Genomic DNA, 19,406 nt, shown 5'->3' with positions numbered 1-19,406 from the left:
AAGCAAAATTTTTCAAGACAAAGAGCTTGTGTATAGAATATATAAACAACTCCTACAACTCAATAAAAAGACCAAAAATCTAATAAAAGGTGACAAAAGGCTGAAAGAGAAGAAGATATACAAATGGCCAAAAGCCCATAAAAAGATATTCAATATCACTAGTTCTCAGATAAATGCTAATTAAGACCACAGTAAGATACCACTACATTCACCCACTAAAACAACTGAAGTTAATACCAAATCAATACCAAGTGTTGGTGAGGATGTGGGACAACTGAAACTCCCGCCTACGTTACTGGTGGGAAAGCAAAATGTTACAGCCACTTTGAAAAACAATATGGCAATATCTTATAACATTAAATATTCATTTACCATATTGTCAAGAATTTCTACTCCTATATATTCACTCTAGAGAAATAAAAAAATATGCCCCCATGGATATAAGTATGCAAGTACTTTTAGCAGCATAATTTGTAATGGCCAAAACCTGAAAACAACCCAAATATTATATGCATACCATGGACTACCACAGAGCAATAAAAAGGAGCAAAATATTAACATATACAGGAATTAACCTCAAAAACATTATGCTAAATAAAAGAAGTCAAACAGAAGACTATGTTCTGAATTATTCCATTTATATACATTCTAGAAAACCCAGCACTACAGCAAGAGAAAGCAGATCAGTGTCTGCCTGGGACCAGGCATAGAGAAAGGGGATCAAAAGCAAAGGTACAGATAAATTGGTGCAGCCACTGTGGAGAACAGTACCGGAAATTCCTCAAAAATCAAAAATAGAAATATCATATGATCCAGTAATTCCACTACTGAGTATTTACCCAAAGAAAACAAAAACACTAATTCGAAAAGATATATTCACCCCTATATTTTTGCAGCATTATTTACAATAGCCAATATATGGAAGCAGCCCAAGTGTCCATCAACAGAAGAAAGGATAAAGAAGATACGGTATATATATGTAATGGAATATTACTCAGCCATATAAAAGGATGAGGTCCTGCCATCTGTGACATCATGGATGGACCTAGAGGGTATTACACTAAATGAAATAAGTCAGACTGAGAAAGAAAAATACCATATGATTTCACTAATATATGGAATTTTTAAATCAAAACAAACAAAGAAAAAGCACAAATAGACCACTGATACAGAGAACAAACTGTTGGTTATCAGAAGGTAGGGGAATGGGGGAGATGAGCAAAATGAGTGAAGGGAAGTAGGAGATATAGGCTTCCATTTATGGTATGAATAAGTCAGGGGAATAAAAGGTACAGCATGGGGAATACAGTCAGTGGTACTGTAATAGCATTATATGGTGACAGATGGTAGTGAAACTTGTGGTGAGCACAGCATAACATATAAACTTGTGAAATCACTATGTTGTATACCTAAAACTAATGTAACATTGTGTGTCAACTAAAATTCAATTAAAAAAAAAAAGAGCAAAGGTACAGAAGGAATCTTTTTAAGATAAGGGGACTGTTCTTTATCCTGGTTAGGGTGGTGGTTACACTATTGTATATACTTAGCAAAATTCATTAAACTATGCCTTGAAAATGGGTGCATATTTTTATATATAATTATTTCCATGAAAAACAAAAAGAACAAAATAACGTATTCCAATATGTAGGTACTTGGGCATGTTTACACTAGAAGACTATAATGACATAGTCAGGTGCCTGTACTTACTTACAATGAATAAGTTTGAATTTATGAGAAATAAGATAATATTCAACTGAATAGTTTCAATTTTTTATTTATATTTGACATTTCAAAATAAGGGTTAAATAAATATATTTCTATATACATGCAGAATCACCATGGATGGGCTGGTTCACTTATAGAGTAATGAAAGTGTACTGTATGGGTGACTCTTAAAAAAACTCAAAAGAAATGAAGAAAGAGATTTTAAAAATATTCAACAGAAAGTGATCCATATAGAAGATAAGCAAAAAAAAAAAAAAATATGATAGGGACCACAAAGAATGTCAAACAATAGAACAAAATAAATACTAAAACTATACCAGAACACTTTCCTAAAATTCAAAAAAAATCTTGAAATCACATATTGAAAAGATACACCACAATCATTTCAGCATGGCCAACACTGAATCATATTAAAGTTACACCTACTTTAAAGGAAAATAAAAAAACTTTGGGCAACCAGGCAAAAAGGCTAAGGCACTCATAAGGGAAAGAAAACAAGACTGTCACCAGACTTTTCAACAATTCTTAATGCCCACCTCCCCCCCAAAAAAACAGTGTAACAAATTTAAAATACTCAAGGTAGGGAAATATGAGTCAAGGATTTTATATCTAACCAAACTGATCTGTAAGTACAAAGCTGCAAACAAACTACTATAAACTTGCCAAACTTTGGGGTACATTGAGTCTGTGAGCCCTTCCTAAAGAATCTATTAGAAAAGGACATTCAGACAATTAAAAAGACTGAGAGTAACATAATAATCAGTGGTGGTCATTAGATATATATATACCTGTAGAACAAAGCTAAACTATGGTTATAAAGGAGAGAATACAGTAGATATAGTGTAATTATCAACAGTTGGGGTGGGGATAAGGAATGCAAATGGATATGATTGTCTAATAGACATTAATTGGAAATAAAAGAATATTACTTTAGATCAGATCGTGGGGTAGAAGGAGTAAGGGAGAAGAAGAGGTTACCAGATAACTTCAGTGTTGTTTAATGTAGGTAACCAATAAGTAGCCCCCACCAAAAAATGGACTAATGGTATATAAAGGTATTAGTAAAAAGTTAACCAATGAAACAAACAAGCAGATAAAACCCACTGCATGATGAAAAAGCATAGATACAAAAGACATAAAAATAAAACAATATGATAGAACTGAGGCCAAGCATATTAATAACATCAATAGATGTAAATGGGCTTAACTCACCTACTGAAAGAAAAGGATTTTCAGATTGGCTAATAAAGCAAAATCCAACACTATGCAGAACACAAGAGACACACCTAAAACAAAGAGATTCAAAAGAGTTAAAAATAAAAGGATGGAGAAAGATATATCAGGCAAACACAAATAAAAAGGAAACAGGGTTCATAATCTTGATATCTGACAGGGTAGAACTGAGACCCAAGAGCATTAAAATAGATAAAGAAGGACACTTTATAATGCTTAAGCCTATAATTCACAATGAAGATATTACAGTTATTGATATTTATGTACCCAATAACACAGCAATAGCCTTCATTAACCAGCAACCTACAGGAGACGCAAGGAGAAATAGACAAAAACACATTAATAATAGACTTTAACATACCTCTCACAATCCAAGATCAGGCAGACTAAAAATTAATAAAGGTACAGGAGACCTAAACAACATAAATAAGGTAGATCTTACAGATCCATATCAAACTCTGAATCCCAGAAATAGAGATTACAACTTCTTTTCAAGTACACATAGAACACTCACAAAAACTGATGAAATCTTAGGCCACAGAGAAAACCTCAGTATGTTCCAAAGAATAGAAATAATGCAAATGTCATCCTCAGATTATAATGCAATAAAAACAGAAATCAATAACAAAATTAAAAAGAAAAAAAAATTTCCTTCCACTTTTAAACAACTCTTCGATCAAAGGCAAAATACAAAATTAAACTGCAGAATTTCTTGACAATAATAACAAATGCCTAACATTATCAGAATCCGTAAGCTACAGCTAAAGGAAGCGTCAAAGAAAAATAGATTGCATAACATGCCTATATCAAAAATATTAAAATAAATAAACACCCAACTCAAAAAGCTGTCTAGGGAACACCAAAATAAAACAAAGAAATCAAGAAAAAGGAGAATTAATCATAAGTGGCAGAAATTAATTTAGAAACCAAAAAAAAACAGAATCAATACATAAATCCAAAAAACTAGTTACTTAGAAAAAAAATCAACAATGGATAAACTGCTAACTCACTCAATCAAGAAAAAAGGAGGTGGGGGCGGGCGGGGGGTGAGAAAACATAAATACACAGCATTAAAAGCACAATATTAGCAATGACAAGAAAGTCAAAATAGAGAAAATGTTTAAGGTTCTAAAAGACTCTTGCATAATTCTATATAAATAATTTGAAAACTTAAATCAAATGAATAATGTTTTAGAGAAATATAACTTACCAAAATTGACCCCAGTAGAAACAGACATTCTAAACAGAACAAGGGTCATAGAAGAAATATAGAAAGAAGTTAAAGAGTTCCACTACAAAAGAGTACCATGCCAGACAGTTTCACAGGGGAACTCGAGCAAACTTAAAGATCAAACAACCACAGTGTTACTTTAATCACTCCAGAGCATAAAAAAGAAGGAAAACTTCCAAACTCATTTTCCATAGTGAATATAACATTGTTCTTGGGTCCTGACTAGAACTACACTCAACCCCTGCCCCCTACATAGATGGATGGATGGATAGATAGATAGATAGATGATAGATAATTAAAAAAAAAAACTGGACCAATCTAACTCATGAATATCAATGCAAAAATTATTAAATATGACAAAATCCAACTCAGCATACTAATAAAATTAAGAGAAATCATATGGTTTCCAAAGATACAGAAAATTCAGCACCAGTTGTTTTTTTTTTTTTTAAGATTTATTTATTTGACACAGAGAGAGAGAGAGAGAGCATGAAGCAGAGGGAGAGGGAGAAACAGACTCCGCACTGAGCAGGGAGCCCGATGTGGGGCTCGATCCCAGGACCCTGAGATCATGACCTGAGCCGAAGGCAGCCACTTAACTGACTGAGCCACCCAGGCACCCCCACCAGTTGGATTTTTTTAAAGACTCAATAACACAGAAATTGATGGATACTTCCTTAATATACTACCTCAGCCCCAAATAATACCTTACTTAATAGATTAAGTACTAGAGGCTCTCCTACTAAAATGAAAAACAAAGCAAGAATACTCACTTTGCCATATTTAACATGGTGTTGGAGATATTCACCAATGCAATTAGAAAAGAGAAAGCAATCTGAGATGGAAGAATTGGATAAAAAGAAAGGATAAAATTATTTATTTGCAGATTATATATCTTGAAAACCCCAAAAATAAATGGTAAACCACTACAGAAAGAAAGTAATTTAGTAAAGTAAGGTTATAAAATTGGCATACAAAAGTCAGTAGCTTTCATGTAAAAAAATAAAAAGATGGAAGATAGACCCCAATTATGATAGAAAAAAAAGATAAAATACTAAACATAAGCTTAACAAAAAATTCTAAAAGTACCCCTGAAAAGGCATGAAAAGACTTGAACAAATGGAAATATACCATGTTCTTAGCTAGTAAGATTCAATATCCTAAGGATTTTAGTTCTCCCTAAGTAAGTTATTTTTTAATTTTAATGTGATACTCGTAAAAATGCCATCAGGCTTTTTTATGGAGATATATAACTTGAATATAAAATTAATTTGGAAGAATGAAAAGAATAACCAGAAAAACCTGGAAAATAAGAACAACGTTGAGTGGGGGAGGGGGATTTTAACAAGATTCTCTACAAAAATTTTAGCCTTCAGTAAGGAAAAAAAAAAAAGCTAATGGTCACAAGGAGCAAGTATTGGCTTTCTATGAATAAGTCATAACAAATTCACTTCAATTTCCTATTGTCTTTAGGGACCTAGACAGCATATCAAAGGAAAGCTGATAATAGAGTATCTACATCTCAGTACTTAAACGTCAGCTCCTCCAGAGCCTACTACAGAGCCTGACACATTGTAAACACCCAATAAATATTTGCTGAATAAGTGAATGGACAAGTTGATGAAATACAGATTGCTTAGTACCACAAAAGAAGAGAAAAACAAGACAGAAATATAACATATGAATTGAAAAAAGCTAAAAATTCTAAATAAAATGGTTGAGTTTTCCCCTATAGAAAGCAAGCTTATTGGTAAGGATACATTTGGCTTAATGTACTTCTTGGTGCAATAAACATTTCATTTCTAAGCCAATATATGTGCCCATTTACACACAGCTATCCATATCTTTTCAGAATATAAGCAGTAAATGTGAGTTTGTAACACAATACTACAAAATGAAAATCCCAACTTAAAGCCTACTTATTGGTTGAGTAATCAATACATAAAACTTGAACAGATGTATTATCAAAGGATCCACATCAAATTACAGCATAAAGAGTCCCTCACTTCAAATGTATTGTTACTTTTTCATAAGAAAAATAGTTGGCTGTGTGCCAAGATTATCTACAAATTAGGAATCATAATTATTATTCTGAATATAGTAACAGAAAACTTTACCTGAGAAACAAAACACAATTAATGTTCAGAAAAAGGGTAACTTGTTATATAAATACTATAAAATTTGATTCAGCAAATGTTTTATATACTTTTAAAGTATATTTTTGTAATGTATGGGGATTAACATAACAATAAAAAAATTTAAAAAAAAATAAAGTATATTTTTATTTACTCATAAATCCATTTGGAAAGCATGCATTCTATACAGTTTATGTTCATACTGTATTAATGCAGCATTTCACATTAACAAAAATGTGAAATCTTCAAATTAATGATATCCAAAAACTGGATATGTAATCCTTCTTTATAAAAGACATTTAATTCACCCTCAATCATTTTTACTTTCAAGAAACAGTTTTTTTGCATATACACTGTGCACTAGACGATGGTGTTTGCACGCTGGAGACACAGAGATGAACATAATACAGTCTAAACACAAAGTATATGAGGACACCGGACAAGAAAACAAATTATTCAATACAGTGTGAGCACATGAGTGGAGCACACAAGGGAAGACTGGCAATCAGGCAGGGCTTCCAAGCTAAATATTGAATAAAAGAAAGGCAAAGAAGAGGGCATGGAGGAAAAGAAAGCATTTCGGGCAAAAAACACATTGTACATCGGAGGAACTAAGAAAAAAAAAATCCAATGTAACTAGATCAAGGAGTTAGGCAGCAATTTAGTTGCATGGGCTAGAATCAACAAGGGTTAGTGATTTGTTGAATAGTAATAACAGTAGGAGAAGTTTAAGAAGACTCCCAATTTTTTCACTTGGGTGAATGGGTAGGTGGTGGTGCTATTCATTAAAATGAGTAATATATAAAGGAGTACTAGCTTGGGGCGGGAGACAATGAGTTTGGGTTTGAGATGCCTACAGGATACCTAGATAAAGATAGAGGCTTTGGTTCAAGAGACATGTTTAGACTAGAAAATTGTATTTGGGTGCCATCCACAGAGGTGATAACTGATACCATGAAAGTGAATGAAATCAGGAATCTGTGCAATTTTAAAAAAGGGGGAGGTCAACTCATGAATGACTCCTGTTCATAAAGGGTAAGGAGAAGAAAGTAGCTGTATGGGGAAAAATCTGAGTAGGAACAGCCAGAAAAGAGAGAAGAAAAGGAGAGTTTAAATAAAAAATGTGGCAACTACTGTCAAATGATGCAGAGAAATCACATAAGAGCTAAAACCGTGTGCTCTTTTTGCTACCACAAATACGGTTAATAGCCTACTCCAATTTTTGCATATATGAATAAAACTAGTTTTCCTATATAAGAAGTTACCAATGTTGTTGTGCCAAGATTTCTAAATGACTGCAGGTTGCAGTGCTACTCAAAGTGCTTTTTTATTATGATATTAGTTATATAGTGATATTCTATATATAATAATATAATGTGCAAAAACATTTTTTTTAAAAACTCCTTATCGATTTCTCTAAACATGGCCCTTAAAGATGCATGGAAAAGAACCAAGTTCAACTTCAAATCATAGTGCTAATGATTTCTACTCTTAAAAGTGTTTGTTCTTCATATAATCAAAAGGATTTTTAGTTACTGAGATAAAGATGTTGAATAGGATAAATGCATTAAAAATAGCACATATTCACATTTCTATAATTAGTTATTTTGAGCTAATTATACTCAACTTTGAGGTTAACTTCTAAATTTGACAAACATTTTGATGGATATATATAAGTGATTTGTGTTTATCAACTGCTACACTGTTATCATAATACAAAAGGTGATGGATAGGCTCGTCATGATTTAGAAATGTTCTGTTTGGGTGATTAGCCAATGCCTTGCTAGATATACCAAGTCAAGGAACTGCCACGGAGAAATTCCTTCGTACCTAAGATGGGTTATGCTGATGGCTGTAGAGGAGACTCAGAGACAAGGAAAGGAGAATAAAAAATAGTCCAATGGCCCATGTCCCATTTAAGTAATATCACGGTTACTTTTTTTTTCTGCTACACTCTGGGGGGCTAGATCCAAATTTATAATTATCCTCATTTTAGCAGCAAGCACAAGATTTTATACTTGATAATGATGATAATAATAGCTAACATTTATTAACTCCCCATTATGTGCCAGAATTCTGTGCAAAGCACTTTTCATGGATCGTCTCATTTAATCTTCACAGTTAGGACTATCCCCATTTTATAGATAATGCAGTCACGGCTTAGAGAGTTTGAGTTAACTTGTCCAAGGTCACAGAAATTGCAAAAAGCAGAGCCAGGATTCATACCTAGGCAGCAGTCTGATTCTAGAACCCCAACTCTTAACTTCTGCTGTTATTAAAAGCAAGCTTCTTTCGAAAGAGCCCATCGAAAGTACTCCGGATTATTCAATTTTAACTCTTAGAAGACAGAGGAAGGGAGAGGAGGTGGACTCCTTAAAACCCCAAATAAAAGAATGACAAATTCTTATTCTTATCATTTCAGATTCTGTATCAGCTATAAAAACATTTTCACTACAGTGAACTTTGTAACATTTGGAGGAAAAAAGTTTTAGCTCTGTGCAATCGCCTAAGAAATTGCTAGGAAGCTGTCACCTTCTGTTATGATGTTCTGCACCTAACACAGGAAACAGATTGAATGTATAAAAACAGCTCCAAACTATATCTTAGCTAAAACTAGCCTCTCTTTCATCATTACTACTTATTGCATACAAGAAAATACCACTACATAAAAATAAAATCATTTTTCACATATCTGTGATACTTGACATTTCAAAGGTAAATCACGTAATCTGTTTGGGTTGAAATGCAAGTGCTTCCTCTTGCTGGTTCAACCAAACTATGTCCACTTCCTGCACCAGTGAAACCTTTACCTACATCAAGAGGCCTCAGGAAGAAGTATAATAGAAATAATATTTTGACATTATATTAAACCTAATTCTCCCCCCTTGGTCCTTAGGGAAGTGGTATTGTGCATACTCCTGAATGCAGAGGATAAATGAACTCTCTAGTTCTCTCCTGTTCTGGTGGTCTTCACATCCAGTAGCAGAAAAATCTCGTGGCCTTCCCTTCTCTTTCTCCTTCCTCCTAATCATATTCCTACCAAGTCCAAAGATAAAATATCCCAGATCTGCTACTTCTCTTTATTAAAAAGCATTCACCCTTCATGAACATCAACCATGCATCTTTTCATGTCTTTGCTCTATTTTCAGTTATATAATGTGCACTAGAGTGACAATCCATTCATGTTAGTGCATGTAAGAGAGGAAAAAAAAGAAATTCTTAACTTCCCCTCACTCTTTAAATAAAGACACCTAAAAACACTCAAAGCATCCTTATCCTTTTCACAGCCTACTTCCATTTACCTCCTTTGCCCTCCACAACACTTAGGATTAAACAAAGACAGCTAGTATTATTATTCTTTATTTCATAGATGGACACTCTGAGGCACAAAAATATTAAGTTAATTGCCCAGTGTCACACAATTAATCAGAAAGGCATCCAAAACTCAAATCCACATGTTTTAGCTTCAAATCTGGTGTCCTTTCCATCATCTACAGAGGAAAAAAAAAATCTGTTTTACAAACAATTCTAAAATAGCTTCTTCACTACACACTACCTGCACTACATAACCAAATCCACTTGTAGATTTTATTCATCCTGGCAATAACTGCCCAGGAAAGAGCAAGACAAACCATCCAGTGCACCTCAAAATATAACAAGGAAGAGAAAACACAGAATACAGTAATGCTCACTGGTTTTAACCCGAAGTTACATAATATATAAGTATAAAATTAAAAGACAGGTGGTGGTTTTTTTAACAACACACTATAATAAAACCTTCAAGGGTGTAATATCCTCAAGTGGGAAGTTCACACTGATTCCAACTATGTTACCATTACTCAGAATATAATGCATTCAATTTTTCTGAAAGCTCTGTAGAAGCAAAATCTATCTTTGAGGTTTAGGTTTAACTTTTGAAAAAGGCCCAAAAAATCACAAAAGAACTTTCTAACTATTTAGAAGAGACAGAGTATTAAGAGGGAAATAACTATCATTTATTGAATACTTGCTATGGGCTAGGCTCACTACTCAATCTTTTGTGTGTATTCCCTCCTTTATAATCACAACAACCCCATCTGCACTGTTACCCCAGGTTTACAGATGAGGAAATAAAGTTTAAAGAAGTCGATTATCTTGCTCAAGGTCAAACAGTAAATGGCAGAACTAGGATTCAAACTCAGGTGTTCCAGATTCCAAAAATAACATTGTAAGGAGGCACAAGCACTGGATGGTAGGTGGGCACAGACAATCTCTAATGAACCATCAATCTGGGAATTCTATGAGCCTTCAGTTCATTTCCTCTATCTGGTGAATAAGTGACACACACTGCTTATACATATCATATACAACATACTGCCCCAAATAATGAGACTACTGTTTTGGGTGTCTCACAAAATGGCTTTAAGAGCCATTCCAAAGAAGAATTACAAAGACTTTTAAGTAGTGACAGGACAGCATTATCAACATAACTGTGTACTTCTTTGAAAGAAACATGAGTCAATTAGATGAACAAGTTTTGGTATCTTTGTTAAAAATTCAAACTCACTGCTTAATAAAAACATCTTTTATTTACAAACATAAGTTTAAGTTCCTGAATCCCTCAAGAACACTCAGGAAAAGGTTTCACATTAATCAACCTACCAAGTACATACCAACGGCCTACAAATGCGCACTACAATAAGAGAGGCTATAGGAAGCATATTAGAAACTTCCTCTGTCCACAAAGAGTTAGCAGGTTGTTTCCAACCAAACACACAGTCAATCATTCCTAGGATAACTAAAATCCTCCTGCTATTTGTTATAGTTTGTGTGAGCTGCCCTACAAAGGAAACCTCTTTGGAAAAATAATTAGATCATTTTCCCAGAGCCCCTTTCACCTTCATGCAAAGCACCAACTCTTGCTTTAACCTAAGGTTGTGTTTAGTTTTTGCATTAGTGTAGGTATTCCGGAGTTGATTTTCCTCACACTGGTCCAGAATTCTGCCTGACTCCCGGCTCCCTCCCTCTTGCCCCTTTCTTGCCTCTCCAACCCGAAGTGGAAACTGCAGACTCAAACTCCCCTATGGCTCCAGCACCTAGAACTGGGCATGCTCAGAAAGCCAGGCAGCTTTGGTTGCACTGACAGTTCCCCGCCCCTGATTTGCCGCTGCCCCCCTTCCCCCACTCCAACAAGAGATACTGGAATGTTTATCTGAAAGATATGAGGCCTCTTTTTCCCGAGAATGACCCCATTTTAATTTCATTTCGCAGGGTCTTTCAGTCTCGCGAAACCCCACCACAATCTTCCGCATTATTTTTCAGCACCGGGGACAGCGCCGCGTTGCCATTAACGTCCACCCTCCCCCACCTTCTCTTCCGCCCCCCACCCCCCACCCGCCCCAACCTCAGCCCCCACCCCCGCACCAGCACGATGCCAAGGTCTCCCGGCAGCCGCAAACGCCGCAACTGCAATAGCTCCCAGCCGGAGGCCGGGCCGGAACGCCGGGCCGGCTGCTACTTACACTGCTCCGCTTTGGTGGACATGGTGCTGTCCAGATGGAAAGGCTTTGCCCCAAAATCTGTGTCGTGTGAGCTCCCTCGCTCCGCCAGCGATGTTGCGAGGAAAAGAGCGCATACCCCCCACCCCCCACCCCCTCGCTTTCCCCCTCCCTTAGGCCCGTGTCGCTACCATTCGGACAAAACGCACATCAAATTGCAGAATTCGGTCCCGGAAGGTTAGGAAATCGCCCCCGGAGAAATGGGTGGGATTTAATAGGCGGCCAAAGGCTTCCTGTCCGTCCCCTCCTGGAGCTGCCCGCGCTGATGTGGGCGGGGAGACCGAAAGGAGAGAGCAAGCTGCGGCTCCTGGTGAAATGGGAAAATGGGCTCGACCGGGGGAGGAGTATTTCCATTCATAAGACGCTCGGAGGGGACGGGTGTTTCCCAGAGAAAAGCCTCTTAAAGTGCCGGAGTCCCCGACCATTTGGATCTCCCATTGGCGTTTTCCGGGCCTGTAAATCCTGCTCCGGGAGCAGCCCCCGGTGCCTCAACGGGGCGACCGGAGAGGGACACAGGTGCGTCCCACGCTTGGTCTCAACCTCCCGGAGGAAGGAGGGGGAGGCGGATCCGGGGCGGGCTGGAGACACCCGGGGCCGGAGGGCGGCGAGGACGCTCCTGAGGACCGCGAGGAAGGAAATGCAGAAGTAACCCTCAGCATGGCTTCCCGGCGTGCTGCGGTCCGTGCCCTCCGCCTCCCCTCTCTGATGGGCTCTCCTGCAGATGATTAGGATGGGAGGTCCCACTGCCTGGGGGCTGGGAGAAGACTTTAGAAGTTAGGGCTAGGGAAGGAGGAGATTTCCACGGATGGTGAAGCTGGAGGGGGCCACAGAAAAGAAAAATGAAAGATTGGAGACAAGAAGGAAGCCAGCTATGCTCTCTTGCAACCACCCAGGATGGAAACAGAAACGTTAGGAAGCCCCTCTGCTGAAAAACCAAATGAAGCCAATGGAAAGGGGCATCATGCATATTAATAGGAAAATGCTTAAAAGAATCAACTACAGAGTGGAGGGACGTTCTGAGCCTGGACTTGGGAGTCAGGAAGAACCAGACTCAAGACCCAGTTCTACTACTTACTCATTTTAGGACCAGTCTTTTCATCTCCCTGAGCCTCGGGTTCTTCATCTGTAAAATGATAATAAAACCTGCTTTGTCACTTAAAGAATTATTGGACAGATCAAATGGTATCGTGGGTGCAAAAGTCCTTTTAAAACTAAAGTACCGTACATTTGCCAACCGTTATGACCACTCTTAATTCAAATAACCCAAATAGTTTGTGAAAGCTAATGAGCAATGATCAAAGCAAGTTGATTTTGCAAAAGCTATGGAAATAATACTGTAAGAGTTGACCAATTATTTTTATTACTAAAAACTGTGGTGACTAAATCAATGTTTTTCCATCTCACCAAAAAAAAAACAATCCATGGGGCTCCTGGCTGGCTCAGTCAGGAAGAGCATGTGACTCTTAATCTGGGAGTCCTGAGTTCAAGCCCCATAGTGGGTGTAGAGATGACTTAAATAAATAAAACTTTAAAAAAAATAAAATAAAGAATGATCTTTATTTTAGGGAAAGGATGTTAAATTGTATATGATATGTACAACACATTCAAAAGAAATCTTTGACAATTAAAAAAATATGTGACCACATATCAAGAAAATATGTTTCTGAGTGACCTAAAAAAGTCTTCAGACAGCAAGGAAACTGCCCATGATGATACACAAAGTGGCCAAGCTTCGTAATATTGGCAAAAATGTTCATAAAATGTTAGTGATTTAGCTCTTTAGGGTGTATACACAACTGGATTAAGTCACCTCACTGACTGACAGGTTGGTCTGCCTAACCAGGCGGATCATCCTATACCATTGTTCATTCTCAAAAGAGAATGTTCATTCTTCAGTCAAAGATAAGTGATGATGTAAAGAATGATGCTGAAGAGTTAATCTGGAGTAAAAAGTTGGAATCATTCTCAAAGAAAATATGAATATAACATAAATCTCTGAAGATGTCAAATATTCTGTGTGATTAAAAGAAAGCTCAGGGGTGCCTTGGTAGCTCAGTCAATTGAGCATCTGACTCTTGATTTCAGCTCTGGTCCTGAGATCAAGACCCACATGGGCTCCTTGATCATGGGTGGGGGGTGCAGGGGGGTCTGCTTGGGATTCTCTCTCTCCCTCTCCCTCTGCCCCCCACCTCCATTCTCCTTCTCTCTTTCTCAAATAAATAAATAAATCTGGGGCGCCTGGGTGGCTCAGTTATTAAGCGTCTGCCTTCGGCTCAGGTCATGATCCCAGGGTCCTGGGATCGAGCCCTGCATCGGGCTCCCTGCTCAGTGGGGAGCCTGCTTCTCCCTCTCCCACTCCCCCTGCTTGTGTTCCCTCTCCCGTGGTCTCTCTCTGTCTGTCAAATAAATAAATAAAATCTTTAAAAAAGAACTTGGGAGGAAATACCTGTGTCAACCTTTCTTTTATTCTATTGCAAAAGGAGTCATTACCAGGTGAAATGCCCTTTTCTTCTAAAACTATACCTCTAATTAAAAGTGTTCCCATGAATGTCCTTTCTTTCCAGCTTTTTAAGTCTCTTATCTTTTCAATGGATTCTTCCATTCTGCTCACAAACATGAATCCTGGAAAAGCTGTACTTGTCTTAATACTGAATAAGTGATCTCCATTTCTCCACCTACTGCCTCTATGTCCTCAACATCCCACCTATTAGCAAGTCCTTGCTGAAACAGTTTCTTTCAATAGTCACTAATAATTTCCTAATAGTGTATTACAATAACCTTATCTCTTGGTGACTAATTCCAGCATTTCAAGTATCTCCCTATTCATTTTTAAAACTCCCTCTTCCCTTAAGTTCTATGCTACAAAGCTCTGAAAAATCTTCCCCAAACCTTTTAGTGTTCTTTCGTTTAATGAAGTATTTACCACATAAAAATATAAAAAAATATCATAACCACTAATTTTGCCACCACCCAGTGGCATCAGATCTTAATATTTTGTTGTATTTTCATTAGATACTTTATTTTTAAGAAATAAAACATTTTAGATTCATGAGAAGCCCCCATAAAATTTACCTAAATTTGTGGTTAATCAGACCTTCATATATTTATTCTATTCATTTACTCATTCAGCAAATACTTATTGAGTACCTATTATATATATCCCTAGGGATACTATAGTGAACAAAGAAACACCAATCTCTGACTTTATGGAGCTAATAGTCTAGTAGAGAAGACAAACAAAAAAAATTAAATGAGTAAAACATATACTACATTAAATACTGATAATTACATAAAAGAAAAAAATACTAAACCAGGAAAAGAGATAGGAAATGTGGAAAGAGACTGGAATTTTGGATAGGGTAAAATTTTGCATAGGGTAACTACAGACCCACTATATATATATATTCCAAACAATATGTATTATTTCACATATTTTTTAACTTTATATAATAAATACTATACCACACATATCTTTTTGATTCTTAAACTTTTTAGTCAACATCACATTTGGACTTAATCTCTTTAGTACATACAACACTAATTTATTCATCTTTACTACTGTATAGCATTTCATTTTATAAGTATCCCACAATTTATTTACCACCTGTCTTATTGATGAACATGTGGGTTATTTGCAATTTTTTCCTATTACCAAAAAAAATTGCAGTGATCATTCTTATACATGTGTATATGTGCAAAAATTGCTCTAGGATATTCTCAACTTCAACTTTTACTCGATTATTACCAAATTGCTTACTAAAATGATTGTGTCAATATATACTCCCTCCTTGTTCCACTTCCAGTATGGTCAAATAAATGACTCCTGGACTCCTCTCAAAGGTAACAACTGTACATACTGAATAAAATACAAAAACAAACAAAATAAAACATAACCTACCTGGAGCAATTGGGGACTAACCAAAAGCAGGTAGATTCTGGAGAGGTGTTAACACTTGGAAGAAGTGAATGGCACAATAATACGGGTTTCCATACTTTATGGCTTTTAGCCTGAGGGATGAAGGCTTTAGTTTGTGCAACACAGGGTGGTTAAAATTCCAATAGCTTGCTCACAGATATTTTTGGTCTGAATTACCAAAGCACATAGTTTAAAACAACCATAACTACTGGAAATGGAAAGGGGAATCGCTAGAAAGAGAGAGCCAGAGAGGAGGAAATGTAAATTATGTCTCTCTGTCCAAATCTCCAGCTTATCCCCGAACCATACACGTGCAGGACTGTGTGCACACAACAACAGTACAACTGGGGATGAAAGAACTACACTCAGATTTAAGCTGCCACCCAAGAGTTAGTTTGTAGTTTAAGTCTATTTAAATTATCTACTAAAACAAAAAAACAACAACTTTTAGAGGAAAATAACACAATAGAGTCTTCACAACCTAACATTCAGTGTCCAGAATATAATTCAAACTTACTTGATACATAAAGAAATAGGATATTTTCTTAAGAAAAAAAGACAACAGAAAAAACAAGATCCAGAGTTAGAATTAGCAAACAAAGATTTGAAAGCCTAATTCTGCTCAGTGAGGTAAAAGAAAATATGCTCATAATGAGTGAAAAGATAGGAATGCCGGAAGAGAAATAGAAAGTTGTTTGTTTTGTTTTGTTTTTTAAAGAGCCAGCTGGAAATTTTAGAACATAAAAATATGGTATTTCAAACTAAAATTTCACTGGGTGGGCTTGATGGCAGAAAATAGATGCAATAGTCAGTAAACTTGAATATAAATCTCTGGAAATTATCCAGTATGAAGAACAGAGAGAGGGCGCCTGGGTGGCTCAGTTGGTTGAGCGACTGCCTTCGGCTCAGGTCATGATCCTGGAGTCCCAGGATCGAGTCCCACGTCAGGCTCCCTGCTCAGCGGGGAGTCTGCTTCTCCCTCTGACCCTCCCCCCTCTCATGTGCTCTCTCTCTCTCTTTCTCTCTCTCAAATAAATAAATAAAATCTTTAAGAAAAAAAAAAGAACAGAGAGAGGAGAAAGATGGAACAAAACAGAGCCTTGCAACCTTTGAGTCAATGGCAGAATGTCTAACATATGTGTAATATTAGTCATAGAAGGAAAGGATAGAGAACAGGCAGAAAAAAAAACCACTTAAAGAAATAATGGCTGGGGGCCCCTGGGTGGCTCAGTTGGTTAAGTATCTGCCTTTAGCTCAAGTCATGATCTCAGGGTCCTGGGATGGAGTTCCATGTCAGGCTCCCTGCTCAACAGGGAGTCTGCTTCTCCCTCTGCCCCTCCCCCCTGCTCACTCGCATGTGCTCTCTCTCTCTCTCTCTCTCTCACTTTCTCAAATAAATAAATAAAATCTTTAATTAAAAAAATAAAGAATGGCTGAAAAAAAAATCCCCAATTCAGTGAAATAAAATTTACAGATTCAGGAAGACTTTCGAACATCTAAGCAAGAGAAATACAAAGAAAATCATATCTAGGAACATCAGATTCCAACTGACAAAAACCAAAGATAAAAATGAAATGTTGGAAGCAACCAGAGAAAAATGACAATTGCATACAGGAAAATATCAATTCTATTAGCCACTGATCTCTAATTAGAAATTATGGAGATCAGAAAATAATGAATCACGTCTTTAAAGTACTGAAAGGAAGAAGTAAACTCTCAGTGCAGTATTCTATATTCAACAGAAATATCCTTCAAAATGAACACAAAGCAGAACGCTTAACCGACTGAGCCACCCAGATGCCCCTCATTTTTCTTTCTTACTGAAGTACATTTTTGTTTTAAGATTTATTTATTTGGGATGCCTGGGTGGCTCAATCGGTGAAGCGTCTGCCTTCGGCTCAGGTCATGATCCCAGAGTCCTGGGATCAAGCTCCACATCGGGCTCCCTGCTCAGCAGGAAGCCTGCTTCTCCCTCTCCCACTCCCCCTGCTTGTGTTCCTGCTCTCGCTATCTCTCTGTCAAATAAATAAATAAAATCTTAAAAAAAAAAAAAAGAATCAGATGCTTAACAACCTGAACCACCCAGGCACCCCACCGACATACAGTCTTTATTTTTTTTAAGTATGTAGCTAGAGAATTTCTGTAGACTGAAGTATTTCTCTTTTGACCCACACTCTCATGTGTATTTAGCTGGGTATAAGATTCATTTTCCTCTCAATATTTTGAAGATATTATCTCATTGCTTTCTGGGATCCTCTATTGATGAGAAATTTGCTGTCACTCTAATTGCCTTTTATTAAATAATCTATTTTTCCCTCTTGGCAGCATTTAAGACATTATTTTGATCATCAGTGTTCTGCAGATCCTCTATGATGTGTCTACATGCAAATTTATTTCATTCTGTTTGGTATTGAGAGTACACTTTCTATTTGAGAAGTCATGAGATTTTTTAATTCTGGAAAACTGTCTGCCATTTTCTCTTAAATATTTCTTCTCTACTGCCTCTTCCCTTTTCTTGTTGTGGAACTTCTTTTTTTTTTTTTTTTTTTTAAGATTTATTTACCCATTTTAGAGTGAGAGACAGTGAGCAGGGGGAGGAGCAGAGGGAGAGGGATAGAATCCTCAAGCAGATTCCCTGCTGAGGATGGAGCCCAACACGGGGCTCCATCCCAGAACCCCGAGATCATGACCTGAGCCGAAACCAAGAGCTCACCAACTGAGCCATCCAGGCACCCCTTTGTTGTGAAACTTCTATTTGATGTTTCATAACCTCTCATTCTATCCATATCTCCTAATTTTTTGTTCATATTCCTTATGTTTTTACCTCTCATGGTGCATTCTGAGTGAATTCCTCAGAATTATCTTTTAATTCACAGATTCTCTTTGTGTCCAATCTGGTGTGTGTCCCAACAATTGAGATTTTAATTTCAATGATGTAAACTTTCATTTTCATTCATTTAATTGTATTATTCATATCCACCTGTTCTCATTTCATGTATGTTTGATTTTTGTTCATAATTTTTCCTATGAATTTTAGTCCTTCATTTAATCCTACACACAGTTGTTTTAAGGTTTTTGACAGCTTGTTCCATAAAAAATAATTTTATTTATATTGAATTCATCTGATAATTTTTTTCTTGGCCATGTTTCCTGCCATTAGATTTATTTGTGGAATCTTTGTTTCAGTGCATCTTATGTGAGAGGCTTTTGTTCTTATTTTTATTTTTCTTTCTCTTTTCCTCTGTGTTCAACCCTTCCTATCTAGCAATATGTACTTTGTTTCTACCTGGACTCCCTGGACAGCCAGTCCTGAACCAGCTCTTATACCAGCAGATAAGATTATTAAATAGAGGTATCACAAATCCAGCAACAAGTGATTGGGCAGTTTTGATTCAGTCCAAGTCTCAAGGCTATATCAATATCTTCCTGAATCTCTATGCTTACAGTGTGCTCTAAGCTGTATGTATCCCAAGCAGGAGCCAACAGTTTTCCCAGACTCTTCTTGAAGTGGAGTATGGCCAGGAAAAGCAGGAAACTTCAAGCAGTGTAGTTCTAGTTCCTGTCTTACATGAAACACTTTAACTCCCATTACCCCGCAAGAGCAGGCAATGTCCCATTGCCTGCTT

General features: G+C 36.8%; 1 protein-coding gene across 3 annotated transcripts in view; it reads right to left on the bottom strand.

Annotated features, from left to right (window-relative positions):
* UNC79 (unc-79 subunit of NALCN channel complex) overlaps positions 1 to 13,370 on the bottom strand; it is a 239,798-nt gene extending 226,428 nt beyond the window's left edge. For 2 of the 3 annotated variants that reach the window (XM_078054135.1, XM_036071606.2), the window contains exon 1: positions 11,829 to 11,940. In XM_078054135.1, the coding sequence (XP_077910261.1) occupies positions 11,829 to 11,850 (22 nt within the window). In that variant the 5' untranslated portion in view covers positions 11,851 to 11,940. Of the gene's footprint in view, positions 1 to 11,828; positions 11,941 to 12,013 lie in introns of those variants that run through there. The other variant, XM_036071607.2, reaches the window with a different exon arrangement.
* Positions 13,371 to 19,406: the final 6,036 nt, after the last annotated feature.

This window comes from Halichoerus grypus, chromosome 8, assembly GCF_964656455.1.
Source record: "Halichoerus grypus chromosome 8, mHalGry1.hap1.1, whole genome shotgun sequence".
Taxonomy (NCBI): domain Eukaryota; kingdom Metazoa; phylum Chordata; class Mammalia; order Carnivora; family Phocidae; genus Halichoerus; species Halichoerus grypus.
The sequence above is the reverse complement of the archived record's forward strand: the minus strand, read 5'-3'. Positions and strand labels throughout refer to the sequence as shown.